This window comes from Vicugna pacos, chromosome 7 (genome assembly GCF_048564905.1).
Source record: "Vicugna pacos chromosome 7, VicPac4, whole genome shotgun sequence".
Taxonomy (NCBI): domain Eukaryota; kingdom Metazoa; phylum Chordata; class Mammalia; order Artiodactyla; family Camelidae; genus Vicugna; species Vicugna pacos.
The window spans coordinates 20,164,534-20,182,892 of NC_132993.1; the positions used below are offsets into that span (position 1 = coordinate 20,164,534).

Below are 18,359 nucleotides of genomic sequence, written 5' to 3' on the forward strand. Positions count from 1 at the left end.
CACTTAGATCTATCCTCAAAGTATAATTTTCCTCATGTATTTTCTCTTTTTGTCCTCTTGCTTTATAGTCTATAAACTTCCCCTACTTCCTTTTCATAGAAATTGGTCTTAAGCCTGTGTATTATTTAACTCTCCAACTGCACTTTTATTTCAGCAATCAAATTTCAATATGGAACTAATTCTTTGATCATTCCTTTTTTCTCCATGGCAGTTGGCTTTTTATTTGTGGACCCAATTCACTCTTGACTCTGAGGAAACCTGCTGTGATGAGAACTTCCTGACCCTCCATTCTGCTTCCTCAGTATCTCTGTTTCCACCATGGTCAGTTGTTTCATTTGTTCAGCTTGGTCATCTTCTTTCAAGTTTAATTTCCCTCAAATTTCTGGTAGGCCTTGATCACCTGTTCATATTAATGAATGAAGGGCTACACTGACTAGTCTTGTGAGAGATATGGATTTCCTCCACAAGTTGTATTACTCTGTCACCAAACCTCCAAATGGGAGATCTCTCTGCTTGTAGGTCTCTGTAGGTAAGTGGTACACTGACAGCTTTCTCTTTAGAAAAAGCAATTTTGCCAAAAGTGAGGAGGGCTGCATTTTGATGATATGGTCCTTAAATGCACATCAGTCTTTGGTGGAGCTCCCTGTCTTCTCCTCCCCTCATTCCTCCCTCCTCATCCAATCTATCATGGAGGGTCCATTACCTAAAACCCTGCTTTGTGCTCACATTCTCTCCAATCCCAACCCACGAGAGCACTGCCTGCACAACTCCCCCCCAAACAAACCCCCAACGTTGCTTGAAGTGCTGTTCTCATAGCTTTATCCTGGAACAAATCCCATTGCCAGAGTTCTTTATATAAAAGGAGGGAGAGAAGGAGTAGGGGAAATAACAGCTTTGAAGGCAGTCCCTTAATTATCTGATGTTCCATCTTCCCCTACCCTGCTGCTTCCTCCTATACTTGCTGATTCTATGATTAGTTTCAGAAAAGGAGCTCTATTAAGAAATTCTCTGGAAAAAAAGAAATTCTCTGACTTGTAGCATGCAGCAGGAGTACGTATCTGGGGTTGCATTTTATTCTGTTCTTGTTCCTCAATCATTATAACTCCTAACTGCTTTCTACTACTCTGAAATTCCTTAAATTTTCTGGTATTATAACAATAGCAAGAATGACAGCAGCTAACATTAATTCAACGTCGGCTAAACGTAAAAACTCTTCTAAGTACTCTGCACAAATTACCTCACTTGATACTCACAATAACCCTAGGAGTTTGGTACTATTATCATCACCCTAATTTTACAGATGAGGAAATTGAGGCAAAAAAAATAAAATAAAATAAAAGCAACTTGCCCAAAGTCACACAATTGGTGAATGGCAGAGCCTGGATTCAGACGTAAGTAATCCAGCTTGAAAGCCTCCCTTTTGTTTTTCAATACAATTATGATCCATTCTTTTCTGTATATCTGTTCTGTCATTTTCAATAATATCTGAGAAGTATGGGAGGGTAAATGGACATAATTGGCCTATCATTTTGTAATGGAAACACTTCACTACACCAATACTGTTTTCACACCACACTTTTAATGGGTAGAAATACCTTTTAGAGAAGATGCAGGATCTAGTGATAGAAAATGAGCTCTATGAAACTGTTCGATCAGAATTAACAGAGATAATGTGTAGGATTCCTAAAACGAGAGGCTTGAAAGCGGTAATTTCAAAAGTATAGGTAAGCTTTTTTTTAATCTAAGGAAACACTAAACAACAGCATTTTCATCTTCTCAGCAACTCATCAGTTTACTGTCACCACCACCAGAAAGAAGTTGAGAATGTACTAAAATTCTAGTCCCATCCTATTCCCTGACAGCAGACTTACAAATGATTCAATTCAATTCAAATACACATGATATATCTACTACATGCACTGTGCTACAAACTCGAGACAAAGAAATGAAAGGCACTGTCCCACTGCCCCTGCCCTTACAGAGCTTACAGTCTATGGCAGGCACAAATAAGTAAAAGATGACTGTAATTCAGTGTGATAAGTGTTAATGACAGAGGCAGGAACACAGAGGGTGCCATCAGAACAAAGAGACAGGACTTCCGAGGAGGCTTCCCTGGAAATAACTCTTTGAGTGTTTCAGGATATGCTATTATTGCTTTGGGGAGATTAAGCTGAATTTACCATCTTTTCCCTCAATCTGCCCTTCCATCCATCTATATAACACCTGGTAAAGAGAAAATGGTCCACACAGAAAGCTGGAAGCTTTCTTCACTTTCCCCTCCTCCTCTTCAAGTCTTACCTAATTTCACTTCCTTATATTTCAAATCAACTCCCTACTCTCTATTTCTACTATAACTACCTTAGTTGCAGCCTCTATCATTTCCCACGTTGATAATTGTAATAATCTCATAACTGGTCTTTCAATTAAATCTCCTCGCTAATTAAGAAATAAGCTGATCTTGAAGACTCCCCTCAGGTGGTGCCCCACTTGAGCTGGGCTTCTTCAGCTTCTTCTCTCCATACTCTTTCCCACTCTGCTGAACCTCCTACAGTTCCTGAAAGGCCATGCTCTGCTCTGCCTAACTGCCTTTACACAAGCTGCTTGGTTCCCATGGTTTGAGATGTTCCAACCTTCCCCTGCTAACACCGACTCAGACTTTAAGTACATCTTTTCTGAAAAATCATCCTGACAGCTACTTCTCTTTCTCTGTCTTCCCCACAGGTGGTTAGGTACCTCTTCTGTGCCCTCCCATACCATATTACCTCATCAGGACACTTATCACACAAAGAATTACACTCAAACTATTCTGTAATCGTTTCTTTACCTGATTCTCTATTACCTAGATCACTGAGCTAGTACAGTGTCTGTTACATAGGAAATCAAGAAATGCTGAAAGAATGAAAGAATGAACGAACGAACGAACGAGGTTAGTTAAGTCTGAAATCTGATGAGATAACCAAAGGAGGATAATGGAGAGGACAGAACGCTGGAGCAATACCCATCTTTAGTGAGTAGGAAGGAAGAAGCTGGTGAAGAAAACAGAATGAACAATCAAAGAGGTAGGAAGGAAACATCTCAGATTGTACAGTAAAGTAACCCAAAAGAAGAGAAAAATTTAAGAAGGTGCAGGTGGTCAACAGATCAAACACTACAAACAGATCAAAGAAGATGAGAACTAAGAGACAAGGCCACTGATTTAGAGGTGGTCACTGGTGATCTTGATGTTGCGCTAATGCTGAGTTTACTCCCGCCTCACTCTTCTCAGCACTGTTAGAGACCATCTTCCTCAGCCATTGTTTGAGGCAATTTAGGGCTTACAAAATAACCAAAGTTATGAAACTTACCTGTGCTAATCTCTTTTTTCCATGATTAAAATATTGAACAACAGAGAATGTACAAAAGAAAATTAAAATCCTACCATCTACATTTATTATTTCACTATTTCCTTTGTTTTTTGTTTATATTTGTACAAAATTTATATCATATTGAATTCTATATCCTAATTAAACAATTTCTTACTTATATTTAAATTTAGTCAGCCCAAGTTATCTAATTGTAAATCAATAAATTAGCATTCTAATTTTTAAATAGAAAAAAGAAAAAAATGTTATAGAATTAGATATACCTGCTTGGCCACATGTGCACAATGGTTTTTTGGTCACATAAAACTAAAATTTCTCTTAGCTTCTATCAGTAAAATTATTTATGCTAAAAGGTAGCACAGCACCCAAAGTATCTTATCTTGACCCATTTAGACTAGGTTTTTTTTTTTTTTCCATGCTCTGGAGCTTGGCTGCTAAAGATAGGCACTAAATACAGAAACATCTTTAGCTGCTATAGGATTTTTTTCTAGTCTTTTTAAAAAAGTAATCTCTTCAATCAAAATTAGATACACTGGTTTACAAACAACAAGGTCTAAATTGTAATGTTAAGCATGCTTGTCTGACAATTTGTTATACCTAGAAAAATAGTGGGAACCAGAGTTTTCAACCCTCTTCTGGGATTTTCTTTTTTCAGTAGGGAGTATGTTTTACTGGAAAAAATAGAAAGAATGCAACATTTCTAAAAGTAAGAATTACTAGGTCAAAGGATGTGAACATTTTTAAGGCTTTTGATACATATATTGTGAAATTAAATCCAGAAAGGCTGTGTTAAATTTACACTCCCTTCAATATATGAGTTTCATTTCCCCATACCCTTGGGTATTCTTATTTTTAGTCTTCGCCCACCTAATAGGTGGAAATGATGGCTTATTATTTTAATTATCATGTTTATAACAATAGTAAAAATAAATATTGGTTCATATTTACTGACCTTTCTTTTTATGAATTGACTATTCATGTTCTTTTCCCTATTTTTCTAGTGGGTATTTGCTTTCAAACTATTGATTTGTAAGAGCTCTTTATATATTTGTGATATTAACCATTTATTACAAATATTTCCTTTTATCTTTTTATTCATGATTTTTGACATGAGGTTTTAAATTTTATACAGTCACATAAATTAATTTTTATTTCTTCCTGAAAGTCATATTTAGACAATTCTTTCCCACCCCCATATTTTATAAGTTATTCATTCAAAGTTCCTATTAATATGGTTACAGTGGAATAATACTGTTATCAGTGAGATGATTTATTTCTACCATCTAATGCACATTAAGTGATTCTAACTCCCTAAACCTTTTGGTTACAATTCCAACAGTGGTCAATAGGAAACATAGACTTAAAATTAAGTTCTAGACTTTCCTTTGTCCAATTTTAGCTGTTTAGACAATTTTTAAAAACCAGAATTCTGAGTTTAGAAAATTCATTCAAAATTCCCTTTAACCCATACGAAGCACAGTCTCTTGCTAGTTATCACCCACCTCTCAAAAACCTGTTAGGGATCCTTATGATGGGACAGGACTGAATGAAGCGCCTCCTAACTGGGTCCCATCGTATTTTCTTCTTACCTGTTACCACAATTATCAGCAATAAGTCAGACACATACAACACATGGCAAATAATACATAGTTACTGTAGTAATAAAGACAGAAAAACAGGAAACAAAACAATACTTGAATACAGAAAGAAGTGATGTACAGTAGCACTTATCCCTGTTTTGTACGTCAAAACAAAATTAAATTAATATATAAAAGCAATGATGAAGGTTTTCAACTCATCCCCAAAAGTTTACAAACAATTATGCGCACCATTTTTTTGAATTCTGGTTCAACAGAACATGCATTCAGTAATCACCAATGCCATCTTGTGGCAAAAATTCACCAGGAGCTTTATAAACAGATTAGAAACTATATTTTTAAAAGTCAATGAGTATTAAAAAGGGAGCTCTCATTAAAATTATTTTGGCATAATGTAGATTCCTGTTCTCCTTCAGATTTGGTATCCTTTTATCAGTTATATGGTTAAGAGGATAAAGCAATGGGCACCATTCTTTATGAAATAAGCTGATTTGCTATAATTAAAATTTTATGGTAGCAACCAAATAAAACAAACATTTAATATCTTGACAGTTCCATTGTCCGGGGAGAAAAAAAGGAAATTCCTCTACCTTCCCAGGAAGCAAATTAGCTGCACTTTAACCCCAATTAAAACTTGTTTTCTTATAAAATAGAAGAAAAATGCAAAGCATTATAGAACTGTTAAATGGGATAATTCTTGTCTCTTCCCAAAGTTTTGATAGCTCCCAAAGATAGCTCTTACAGGCAATGAAAACAATTAACACTGGTATAGAGTTTAAAGCTTACAAAGAGCTTCTACACATATTACCTCATTTGATCCTCATAACAATCCTGTATGGGTTCAACAGTCATTTCATTAAGCACCTGCTCTGCCTCGGGCCCTGGGCTAGGCTCCAGGGCAGCCTAAGGAGGATATGACTCCTATCCTCAAGAGCTCACGGTCTTGTGGAAGGCAGATGCCTAAACAAATAATTACATTACAGTGAAGTAATGACTATAACAGGGGCTATAAAAACACTTCAAGGAAGATATTATCATCTTAATTTTACAAGTAAGGAAGCTAAAGGAAAATTAAGTGACTTAATGCCAGAGCCAGAATTCAAGCCTAGGCAGACCGACTCTTAATACCTGCCTTCTTTCTGCTATACCACACTTAACCTGTCTCAAATTCCTTAGAAAGCATATAGTTTTCGGTTTTGGCAAATGGAAATATATTCAGATGTTCATCAGCAAGGTCTCTTTTGCCCACTGTAGTACCTGTACCTAGAGATACACACATTCTGTGTAATGAAATGGCATTACCTGCACATGTATAGTTTATATTGTAGAGAAGACATACTTGTGGGCAAGGGGAAGAATTATTTATTTTGCAAAAGGGTTTATCTGTTAATCCTTTATATCTTTTAAATCAGTAGTTCCCAAATGGGTGAAAATTCACCAGTCCAATACAAAATGAGAAAAATATGAACAAAGCAGTGAATTTTTTAAAAAACTAAAATGTTTCACTTAAAGGCCTGTCCTTTTTTCAGAAATTAGAAACTTTTTGTTATTAAATAGTCTTTTGAGATTAAGTTAATAGGAAATGGTAGTTGATTTTGTTCTGTAATATTCTTTCTCGAAAAATAGAGAATTTGCAAGCCTATGTATATCCCCAAAATAAACATATTTTTAAATTTACAGGTTTATGACATCCAAAGATTGAAGAACCACAGCTTTAAATCAATACAATTATTTGTCGGTGAGTCATAAGTTCAACATTGTAAATCACAATATTAAAAGATACATAAGATGTATCCCTTACCCTCAAGAAGCTTATATTCTAATTAAGGAGACAAGACAGACACATAAAACAATTACATTGCAATACAAGACATAATATAACAAATGATTAGCTTAAAATTTGACATTTTTATGCATCAAAAGCATTAAAATGTACATACCCTTTGACCCAGCTATTCCACTTCTAGGAATTTATTCCTAAAGAAACAATCATAGATGCATGGAAAGATGTATGGAACAAAGATACTATGATATTATTTATAATGGTGAAAAAAATTAGAAATGCTTTCAATGTCCAATGATAGGGAGATGGTTAAGTAAGTAAGCTAAATAAACATATTTAAATATATTCATATTTTTGTAGCACTGAAGAGTATATACAAGACTATTTACTAACATGAGAAAACATTCACAATATATTGCAAATGAAAAGTGCAAAGTACAAAATAGTAGCAGAGTATATTACATTAACAAAGAAAAAATGTTTTTATGTATTCATGAAAAATATGGTAAGGATAAACATTCAATTTTATTTGTGGTTATCTTTGGGCAGTTATTATGAGTGACTTTGTTTTTTTCTCCTTAGTGCTGGTCTTTATTTTCCAAGCTTTCTCAATAAGTAGGCATTACTTTTGGACTGGAAGAAAAACAATACCATATTACTTTAACTTTTTTTAAAGCTATAATAAGAAAACACTGTAAAGAAACACACCAAGAGTGTTAACAGTGGTTATGACTGGGGTTGAGGATTATCATCCCTTTTATATTATCCAAAAATTCTACGACCTATTTTATAATGAGAAAATATAAAACAAATTTAGAATACCAGTGAGGGAGTAATACCGAAAATTACTGAACCAAAGTTGTAATCAAAAATCCTTTCTGATGTTTTCTCAGAGCTCTGCCAAACGTCTTTGGCCTGTTTCTCTCTCAGCAACCAACATAAGTCTGTCACAGCTTAGGCTAATGTTGACTCTATGGAAGTTATTTACACAGAGTAGGCACTAACTTAAGAACCCATGTTTTCTTCCTTCAGCCAAAGAGCAGGGAAAAAAAGGAAACCAGCAACACAGCAAATACATGCCTTTCCAATTTCATGTAAATATATTCCTGAAGTTTTGTTCATTGAAGCTTTAATTTTTATATATTTGAACGCCAATCTTCATTTATGATTGCTTCTTCTCTTCAAAACAAAAACCACAATTTCTTCATTTCATCAATATTTTATTTTTATTACTTTTTTTTCCTCCTTTTTGTGTATTTCACTATAAATACCATACAGTTGATGAAGATGGTATAACACTGGCAATATGATGCTGGCAATCAAGATGGTAGGCTAAGCACACTGCAAGCAAGCTCCCCTTCCCCTCAAACCCTGCAAGTAACATAAAACCATTTTTTTTAAATCTATAGTCAAAAGAAAACAAGAAACGTTCTTAGTGAATCACTGAAAGATGAAAAGCTGATAGGATCAGCGGAAAAGAGGAAACTACAGCCCTACCTACGCACCCAGAGTAGAAGGCTATTGGAAGTGGTCAGAGCAGCCCTCAGAGTAAACTAAACCCAGAGGTGGAGGATAGCAGAAAGAAATGAAATAATTTATAAAATTTACAGCATGACTGTTAGGGGGCAGCACAGAAGTTACAAAGCAGGTTAACCTCTCCCACCATTTACCTCCTTGGATAAAGCATTATAGAACAGAGGTATGTATTTTCTCCCAGATGGGAACAGTGGCATCAAACAAGAAAGGTGTCACTCCCCACGTGGAAACAATGAATATAAACACTTGGATCAGAAAGATAGGACAGAGCCCTGGGTGGATATTAAACCCCAGGCAAAAGGGGACAGACACTAAAGAAGACTGGCGATTGGTACACTCCACCTCATTGCACATTCCACCTCTACCCACCAGTCAGTGGAGACCTCCTGCAATAAACAGATGTAATATTCATAGGAAGGCTAACAAAGACTCTCGAAGATGAATCAACAAAAAATCAAGACTCACACATGAAAAAGAGGTATAGTGTGACAAACAGAAGAACTTGCACCCAAAGAAAGTTAACAATTTAAATAGAGTAAGACTTTAGATTAAGTACAATTAATATCCTCAGAGATAGGCAAGATGATAACACATTTATTTAAAAAATAAGTAATTCAGAACTCTTAGAAGTTAAATTTTGATTACTGCACTAGAACACCTAATTAAGAACTGAAAAACATAGAGAGCAAATTAAATTAGTAATCTAAAAGATGGAGCCAAGAAATTCACCAGACTATAGTATAGAAGGAAAAAGAGGTGGAAAGCATTTAAAAAGTTGATATAAAAGAGAACTGAGCAATCACTATAAAAATTCCACCTGCTTTTTCTGCAGAAATGGACAAGCTAATCAAGAAAACCAAAACAATCCTGAAAAAGAACTAAACTGGAAGACTAACACTTCCTGGTTTAAAAACTTACTACAAAGATACAGTATTCAAAACTGTAGTACTGGAATAAGGATGGACATATGTATTAATGGTATAGAATTGAAATAAACCGATAGACCTATGGTCAATTGACTTCTGACAAGGGTGACAAGATTACTCAGTGGGGAAAGAATAATCTTTTCAGCAGATGGTCCTGGGACAACTAGATATAGTTGTAAATCAAGAATTATATATCTACTCAAACTCTAACTCAATTGTGAAAGGGAAATTCAGGCATTTTTGAGTGTACAAGGACACAAAAGTTTTGCTTCCCTCAGAGTTCTGGTGAAAGAATTACTCAAAGATATATATCTGGAATTTAAAATAATAATAATCCAAGAAAAATAATCAAGGTACAAGAAAAGAGTAAACAGAGAAACTGGCAAAGTAAGATTAAGTAACTGCTGACCAGGGTCAAAAAAAAAAAACACAAAAGCTTACTAACATTCAAATCTATAATCTCAGATGCTGACAGGAATGATTGTGAGGGTAAGAGGGTTGGGAGAAGGGAAAGCAGATTAATGGTAAAGACCTTGTCTTGTTCAGAAGAAACATACAGAAAGTGATTAATATAGATATTGACAGAAAATATAAATTTAAGTATTACATAAAAAATTTGAGAATACTAGGTGGCTTCACTCTAAACATTTAAGGAAGATGCAAATGCTTTCAGAGAATAGAGAAACTCACTTCTGAGACTGGTAGAACTCTGACATCAAAGTCGGATAAAGACATTAAAAGTCATTACAGGTCAACATCCTTTATAAACATAGGCACAAAAATTGAAAACAAAATATTATCAAATCAAAGTTACAGAAAAAGGATAATTCATCATGACTAAGTGAAATTTATTCCAAGAATGTGATGCTGATTTATCATTCAAATATCAGTATAATTCACCACATAAACAGAATAAGGAGAAAAACCATGCAATCACCTCAATAAATGCAGAAAAAGCATTTGATAAAATTCAACATCAAGCAAACAGGGGGAAAAAAGAAACTCATGCTTACACAAAATCTTGTACATTAATGGTCACAGAAACTTCATTCATAAGAGCCCAAACGTGGCAACAACCTTCTAAGGAATCAGAATGGGTAAACAAACTGTGATAAATCCATACCATGGCAGACAACTCAGTATCAATGAACTAACCACTGATAGAGGCAACACTTTGGATGGCTCTCAAGGGAATTATAGTGAATGAACAAAAGCCAATGTTAAAGAGTTACATATTGTATGATTCCATTTATACAACATTATTGAAATGACAAAATTATAGATATAGAAAACAGATTAGCAGTTACCAGGGGTTTTTCCAGGGGAGGTGGTTGTACCTATACCAGGGTACATGAGGGACCCTCGTAAATGGATCTGTTCCCTATCTTGACTAGGTGGCCATGCAAATCTACATGTGATAAAATTACCAAAAACTCAATATAAACACATGCACACACACACATACAAATTAGCACATGTAAAACCAATGAAATCTGATTAAAATCAGTTGATGGTATCAATATTGATTTCCTGGTTGTGTTACTACACAACAGTAACAAGATGCTATCACTCAGGAATCTGGATGAAGCATATATGGATCTCTCTATTATTTTTTTAATTGCACATAGATCTACAATATCTCAAAGTAAAAAGAATGAAAAATTGAATAAATAAAAATGAAAATGAAGGGGGAAAATCTGATGTTGATATGAGGCAAACACATTCAAAATGATGTATCTGAAATAATTATGAATATTTTAGTAATTAAAACTATCGATAGAAAACACAACCTAAGAATTCAGATTTATATGCTATAGCCTACTGCACTATGCAATTCAGTATCTACAAAGAATTTTAAAAGAGAAGCAAATTAATACTGTAGTCAGAATCACTGCACAATTGTGCAGACTGCTTACCGCAAGAGAGTGACACATCAAGTGGCTAAGGTAGGGGCCAAAATCCAGCCTGCACTCTACTCCCTAATGCACCGACAGGACTATGTCTACATGTACCATCGCACACTTTGGGCTTGTTAAGTAAATGACTTTCTTCTAAACATAAGAGAAATAACATTTATTATCTCTCTATTCCTAGCACTTACATATACTCATTTTTAAATTTCTGCCTTTACCTTTCAAAACAAGATCTGAACCCAAATCTTAGTTCTGTTGTGCTGCTTGGGTATAGATTATTCCTTTAGGAGGCTTCAGTTCTGTCTCAATCTTTTTTGAATGAAACAAAGTGGTATACAAACTAATATAAACTAAAATATGAATTACAGTGCTATATTACCCTGTGTTGTAGATTAATCAGTCATGGCATTACATATATGTATGTTTTTGTGTGCATATGTGAAAACAACTGCATTCCTTAATAAAAATACTATTCCAAGGACTCATTTAATCCACACTACAACCCTATAAGATAGATAATATTATGATCCCCAATTTACAGATGAGAAAACTAAGACACAGAGAGAGTAAGTAATTTGCTAAATTCTGGGATTCAAACCCATGCAGTTTGGATCCAAATTACTCTTAACCACTCTACAATAATGTTCATAGTCACAATTCAATTTGGTACCTGAAAAAATCTAGTAGAGGCACTTAATAAAGACTTGTAAAATGAATAAATGAATAAATGAATGAATGAATACTGAGGCAGTAATTCTCAACCAAAGGTATACTCTCCCAAGCCCCTAAGAAGTTGCTCTTCTCTCCCAAGATTCTGGTATTATCCCTCATTATATAGTCGACCCTCAGTATCCCTGGGGGATTGGTTCCAGGACCCCTCATGGATACCAAAATCCAAGGATGCTCAATCTCTTATACTATTAAATGGCGAAGTGCTTGCATATAACCTACAGGCATATCCTCTCTTATACTTTAAATTCTCTATATTACTTCTAATACCTAGTACTATGTAAATATGACATAAATAGTTGTAAATACAATGTAAATGCTCCATAAATAGTTGCTAGAATGCAGCAAATTCAAGTTTTGCTTTTTGTAACTTTATGGAATTTTATTTTCCCTAAATATTTTTGGCCTGAGGTTGGCTGAATCCATGGATATGGAACCTGTGGATACAGACAGCCAATTATATCATTATATTGCCACTTAAGAATAAAAACCATACTAAGTCACTGCAACTAATGCAATAACTGTAATATTTCCTATCCCTTAGCTTTTTAGAAGTCAAAAATGGTTAAGAACAACTATGCTGGCAACATGAAGCGCCACTCTGATTGTTTTAAGGGTCTTCAAGCCAGGGTGTGAGCAGCTGTTGACTACTTACTGGCTTCTACCGTATTTGCAAAATACAGGCAAAGTAAATGTTATCTTTAGGGAGTTACAATATTATGGCAAAAGCAGCTATTTGCCCCACAGACATCAGATATGTTATATCTTCTGTTTTTAACCATACTCCTTATTTGTTTGCTTTAAACACTCTATTTTCAAATATATCTCTATTTATAAGCCAACTCAAATATTTTGGCACTATGAAAGGAATAAATGTTAAAAAAATGAAAATTGCTGGTTCTTGCCTTTCTCTTCCTTGCCATTTCTGTTGGTCATTAAAACATGTTCATTTCCCGTTGTGCTTCATTTTTCTGTTTTCTTTCACTCTAGTCTCTGTTTTTTGCCGACATTACCCCTCTAACATTTGTGGCAAAAGGTAGGACTATCATAGACTTCTTCCCTTCTATAAAAATGAAAGAATCACAGCACATTGAGAGATATCTTCAAATCTTAAGCTGCTCTTTGTCATTTTGGTTTATATCATTAGTTATTCAAGTTGTCACTTTACTGAAAAAAAAATAGGTTTATTGGGTAAAGAGTTCTGTCTTTGGAAGAGGCAGGGAGCACAGAAGCAGTTATATCTGGTTCAAACTGTTCCAAAGGGTAGATGTGATACTGAACCCAGTGTTCATAAATGACTGAATTCTAAGCTATACTATCCTTCCTTAGAAATACTAAAAACAAAATAAGCTAAAAATTGTAGATTAAAAATTAATCAAAAAGTATTATAATTCATAAACCTGTGTTAGATTAAAATACTAAATCTGGATCTAACAAACAAAAATCCTAGGAAAACTCCTGATTTAAGATACCACCATTACATTCCTATGTTTTATGAATGGCTGCTAAGACTTTGAAATAAAGTTTTAAATAAACCCCCACATTTTTCAGCGAGAAGAATCTTTTGCTAGGAAGAATTAACTATAAATATACCATAAACTATATGTATACTAGATGGTCTCGAAAGCTCTAAAAACTCTACAATTTTCAATGGAATCAGAAATGCTCTAAGAATCTCAGACCTAACTTAGTGCTATGATTCCTGAGATGGCTTGTTGCAAGCTTATTAAAAGTGATAAAAATAAAAACAAAACCAAAAAGCAGATTACCAGGTCTATCCTAGTAGGTCTGGCATATTAACTTTAGTAGGGAATCAGGTTCCACTGAGACTAAAAAATTACTGGTTCTTTTCCCAGAAAAATGACAATTTTACATATGATATAATCCTCTTAAGACCATCCACAAACTCATGAATTGATGGACCCCAAGTTAAAAAATTAAAAAGAATTTAGACCCAGAATGTTTTCAAAGGGTAGTTAAATGAAAGAAGGAATAGATTTGTTCTATATTCTACCAGAAGACACCATTGGGAGAATACCAACTATTCTTTACTCAGAAACAAAAATTTCAAAAGATAACACTTCACAAGAACATCTGCATTGAAGCATTTTTTCCTATAAATGCACAGGTAAGTTTTGAACTTAAAATCTTAACTGAGTAGAAGAATTCTGATGTAGCTTTAAGAAATTATTTCTCTCCTTGAATGGTTTTCTTTTGTATACCCATGTGTATTTAAAGCTAAATATATTACCTCTTTCTAAGGCACTCCGTTTGGAATTCATATTAGAAACTTCATATTCCAGCTTCAGGTCTGTGTGTTTATATGCATTTTAAGGAATTTATTTTACATGACACTAAGATGTTTGTGGTTAGCGTTTGTTTGATCAATCACATCTGATGCAAATTAACTGAGTTGACACTGTTGATGAAACCATATGGAAAGAGCTACTGTGGGTAAAAAGGGAAACAACTTTTTTAATAAGCACCATTCAACTCCAATGACTATCTACCTCTTTTTTTTTTTTTTGCTAGTCTACTAGCAAAAAACTACTTCTGATTTCACTAGCTAGTCTTACAGACAACTCAATGATCACACCTTAGATAAACCTTGGAGCAAATTCACTGACAATATAGCATAAAAGGGAAGAGCATGAGATTGGGCTGAATTCTGAATGCAACAGGAAGCCACTGAAGGATTTTGGTCTGGGAATCAATAATCATAGCTGTGCTTTAGGAAGATTAATCTTGTTTCAGTACATAGAATGAAACAGGAAAGAAAGACTGAGAATGACAAAAACATTACAGGTTTCCCCTGCTATCCTAAAGTAGAGTGTTCCTAATGAAACCCTTCCTAAGGCAAAATGGAGTAATGCAAAGAAGCAATTGCCTTAATTATCTTTAAACAAAATAAATCAATAAAGCCAGATGCTCACAGACACAGTGCAAGCTACGGCGGCTTGATGCCCAGTGTAGTTCCTGGGGAAGGAGCTTGGTGGTGCTACTCTGGCTATTGGGCTCGCTACAAAATAAACGCTGAACCCCATTTTCACTTTTCACCTATTTTCATTAAAGCAAAAATCCTCTTAAGATTTCATTCAGTTAGTGAAAACAGGTACTAATGTAGGTCTTTCTTAAAAGTAAGGTGGCGTAAAGCAAACTTTGGAAAAGCAGGGATATCTGTGTTACTACAGTCCAATTTGAGCCAGTAAAGGCCTGAATTACAGGAGAATTGGGAAGGAGAGGTACCAGAGAAGAGCACAGCAGAGTGGCATAAAGCATAGACTTTGGAACCACACCGTGGTATCCAAACCCCAGCTCTGTCCCTTGGTAGCTATACTGCCTTGGACAAAGTCTTATCCTCTGGGCCTCAGCTTCTCTCCCTATGAAAAGGGGACAATCACAGTACCTCCTCACTGGGTTATGAGTAAATGTTTATAAAAGTGCTTGGCTAATACTATGTGGGGATAAAACATAAGGACTTAATGACTAGCAGGGAAATGGGAGTAAAACAGAAAACTGAGTGAGTTTTTAAGTTCTGTAACTTGAAGAAAACTTTAAAAAAACAGATATTAAAGGGCAAGTGGGCAATACTTACCACTATGCATTGCACAATGTTTTTAAAGAGTGGGAGACCAGAAACAATCTAAATATCTATCAAGTGTGTGGCTGGCAAATTACTGTACATACATACAGTGCAATACTTTCAGCCATGAAGAAGAATCAGACCAATCTAAATATGATAATATAGAACATTCTTCAAAATATAGTTTTAGTAAAAAAGAAAAAAGACAGGTGCAGAAAAAATACTTTATGTTGTATTTTAATTTGTTTAAAAATAAAGATAACATATACCAAATGCATATATACTCAAATTCTATTTTTGGAAAGATACACCAGAAACTCTAATGATACCTCTGGGGAGAGATGAGAGAACTAAGGATCTGGGGTAGAAGAGAGATTTTTGTCTCCCTTGTATACTATTTGATTTTATCATGTTTATCTAGTGTTTTTCAGTTTAAAAAAAATTGATAAAAAAAAGAGGGGGCAGGGAAGGAGGAGTTCAATAATAAGAAATCATATTCACATACTTATGTGAGCATAAATTCTATGTGCTCTACAAGTTTGCCCAGTATAGATACTGGTAATAATCTAATGATCTGGAGGTTCAAAAACACTAAAGACTTAAAAAAGACATGGCCAAAGGGAGGGTATAGCTCAGTGGTAGAGCGCATGTATGAGGTCTTGAGTTCAATTCCCAGTACCTCCTCTAAAAATAAACAAATCTAATTCTCCTCCTACACCAAAAAAAAAAAAAAACCAACAACAAAAAAAAAACAGATGGTCTTAAAAATAGTTCAGGGAGAATAAACAGAGTGAACCTTAAAAAGTATACAGGCTATTAAAAATTAGGCTTACAACAAGCTTCTTCTGTATAGCACACAGAACTACATTCAATATCTTACAGTAACCTATAATGAAAAAGAGTATGAAAACAAATATATTTATGTATATATATGACTGAAACATTGTGCTGGACACCAGAAACCGATACACTATAAACTGACTATACTTCAATTTTTAAAAAAAGATAACAATTATGCTGCATTTCAAAATTCTAAATTTATATGTCAGTTTGTGATTTGTAATTCTGAATATATTTTCCCATGTTACAAGAGTTAATAAGACCCTGGGCCAGCCCATAAAAGCCTACTTTATCCAGTACTACAGAGTTCACCATTTTAAAACCTTACCTTACTCAAGTTCTCAAGCACATTTGACAAGGTGATCTCTCCCTCCTTGAAAGACTTTCTTCTCTTGGCCTTTGTGAAACCAAGCAGCATTGGTCTTCCTCCTACTTTACTGACCTTCACTTGCTTCTCCTTTCCTTCTCACCTTCAGGATTTACAGTCTTCTGCCCTTATTTCTATTTATTCTTTCTTAGTGACCTCATCCAATCAGTGGATTTAAATACCATCTGTATGCTAATAATTCCAAAATTTATATCCCAAGCCTGAACCTCTTCCTTGAGTTTGATTTATATGTAAAGATTGCCTACCCTATATCCTCTACGTGGAGGTCAAATAGGCATCTCAAGCTTAACATAGCCAAAACAGAACTCTTGATTGACTCCTACAATCCTGCTTCTTCCAGGCTGTTCCCTCTCATTTAATGACACCATTATCCACTGAGCTGCTCAAGACAAAAACGTATCAGTCATCCTGATTCCCCTCTATCCTAAATCCTGCTAACGCTACTTAAAAAATATATTTCATATTCAATCACATCTCACTACCTATACCACTGCACCCTACTCCAAGCCACCATCATCTTTTTAGGAGACTACTGCAATTTTTCTAAATGGCCTTTAAGCTTCACTTTTACCATTTCCCACAATCCATTCTCCACCCAGCAGCTAGACAGAGCTTTAAAAAATGTAAATCACATCACTTAAATGTCCAATAGCTCCCCTTCACCCTGAGAAGAAAGGTCACAAATTCAGTTTTAGATATGCTGAATTTGAGGGGTAAAAGGCATATACATGGAGACTTAGAGAAAGGCATATACATGGCCCTAAAGAGAGATTTGGGCAGAAGTTACAAAGTGACCTTACTTACAGGCATATGGATGGAAACTAAAAACCATGGATTTGGCGGAGAATATCTAAAAAAAGTTGAAAAAAGAAGGGCAGAGGCATGGGACCATGACTTAAGAATCTCAATATCTTAAAGGCCTGGTAGGAGAAGAAGGGTTGACAAAGAAGACTAAGTATGAGAGTCCAGACACGTAAAAAGAAAACCAGATGCCAGGGAAGACAAGGGAAAAGGATGTTTCAAAATTAAGAGAGATCAGTTAAGATGGAAACTGAAAAACATCCACTTGATTTGACAACGCTAAGTCATCTGTGACTTTAGCAAGAGCTACTTCAAAGACACGATGGGGAGGTATGGTAATGAAGATAGCAACTCTAGTCAATGCTTTCACAGACTTGGCTATGATAGAAAAGGGAGAGACCACAGAGAGAAAACTTGTGCAAGCTCAAATGCTATAGGGACAATTTGATGGAGAGAAAGAGGTTGAAGACGGGAACAGAGAAGTGGTAATAATGTAAATTTTCCAAAAAGGCAGGCAGGGATGGAATCAAGGTACAGATGAAAGGATGCAACAACTATTTCTGTTAATATTAAACATAAAATTGTACATGAAAAGAAAGTATTTGGAAAAGCCATACAAAAATTGTATGTACCAAATTCTGAGGTTAAAAAAAAGTATATTTAGACTTATGTAATGTAAAATAACCTAAGCTCAACTCTTCTGTATGAATAACTATAGACACTAACTACTCATAATATAATCACTAACTCATTCAATAAATACTTACTAAACGTCTGCTATAAGTGGGGCAGTATTCTAGTCTCTATGGAAGATGACAGAGAATAACACATTATTTTTGCCTTTAAGAAGCCTATAGTTAGTAAGCAGGTAAGTTCAAAGACAAGTAACTGCAATTCAGT

General features: G+C 34.8%; 1 protein-coding gene across 3 annotated transcripts in view; it reads right to left on the reverse strand.

The window, feature by feature from the left end:
• KLHDC10 (kelch domain containing 10) overlaps positions 1–18,359 on the reverse strand; it is a 48,732-nt gene that overhangs the window by 19,210 nt on the left and 11,163 nt on the right. For 2 of the 3 annotated variants that reach the window (XM_006202285.4, XM_031674250.2), the window contains exon 2: positions 4,865–4,951. The exons of the other annotated variant lie outside the window; for it this stretch is intronic. In XM_006202285.4, the coding sequence (XP_006202347.1) occupies positions 4,865–4,951 (87 nt within the window). The remainder of the gene's footprint in view (positions 1–4,864; positions 4,952–18,359) is intronic. 3 annotated transcript variants of the gene reach the window in all.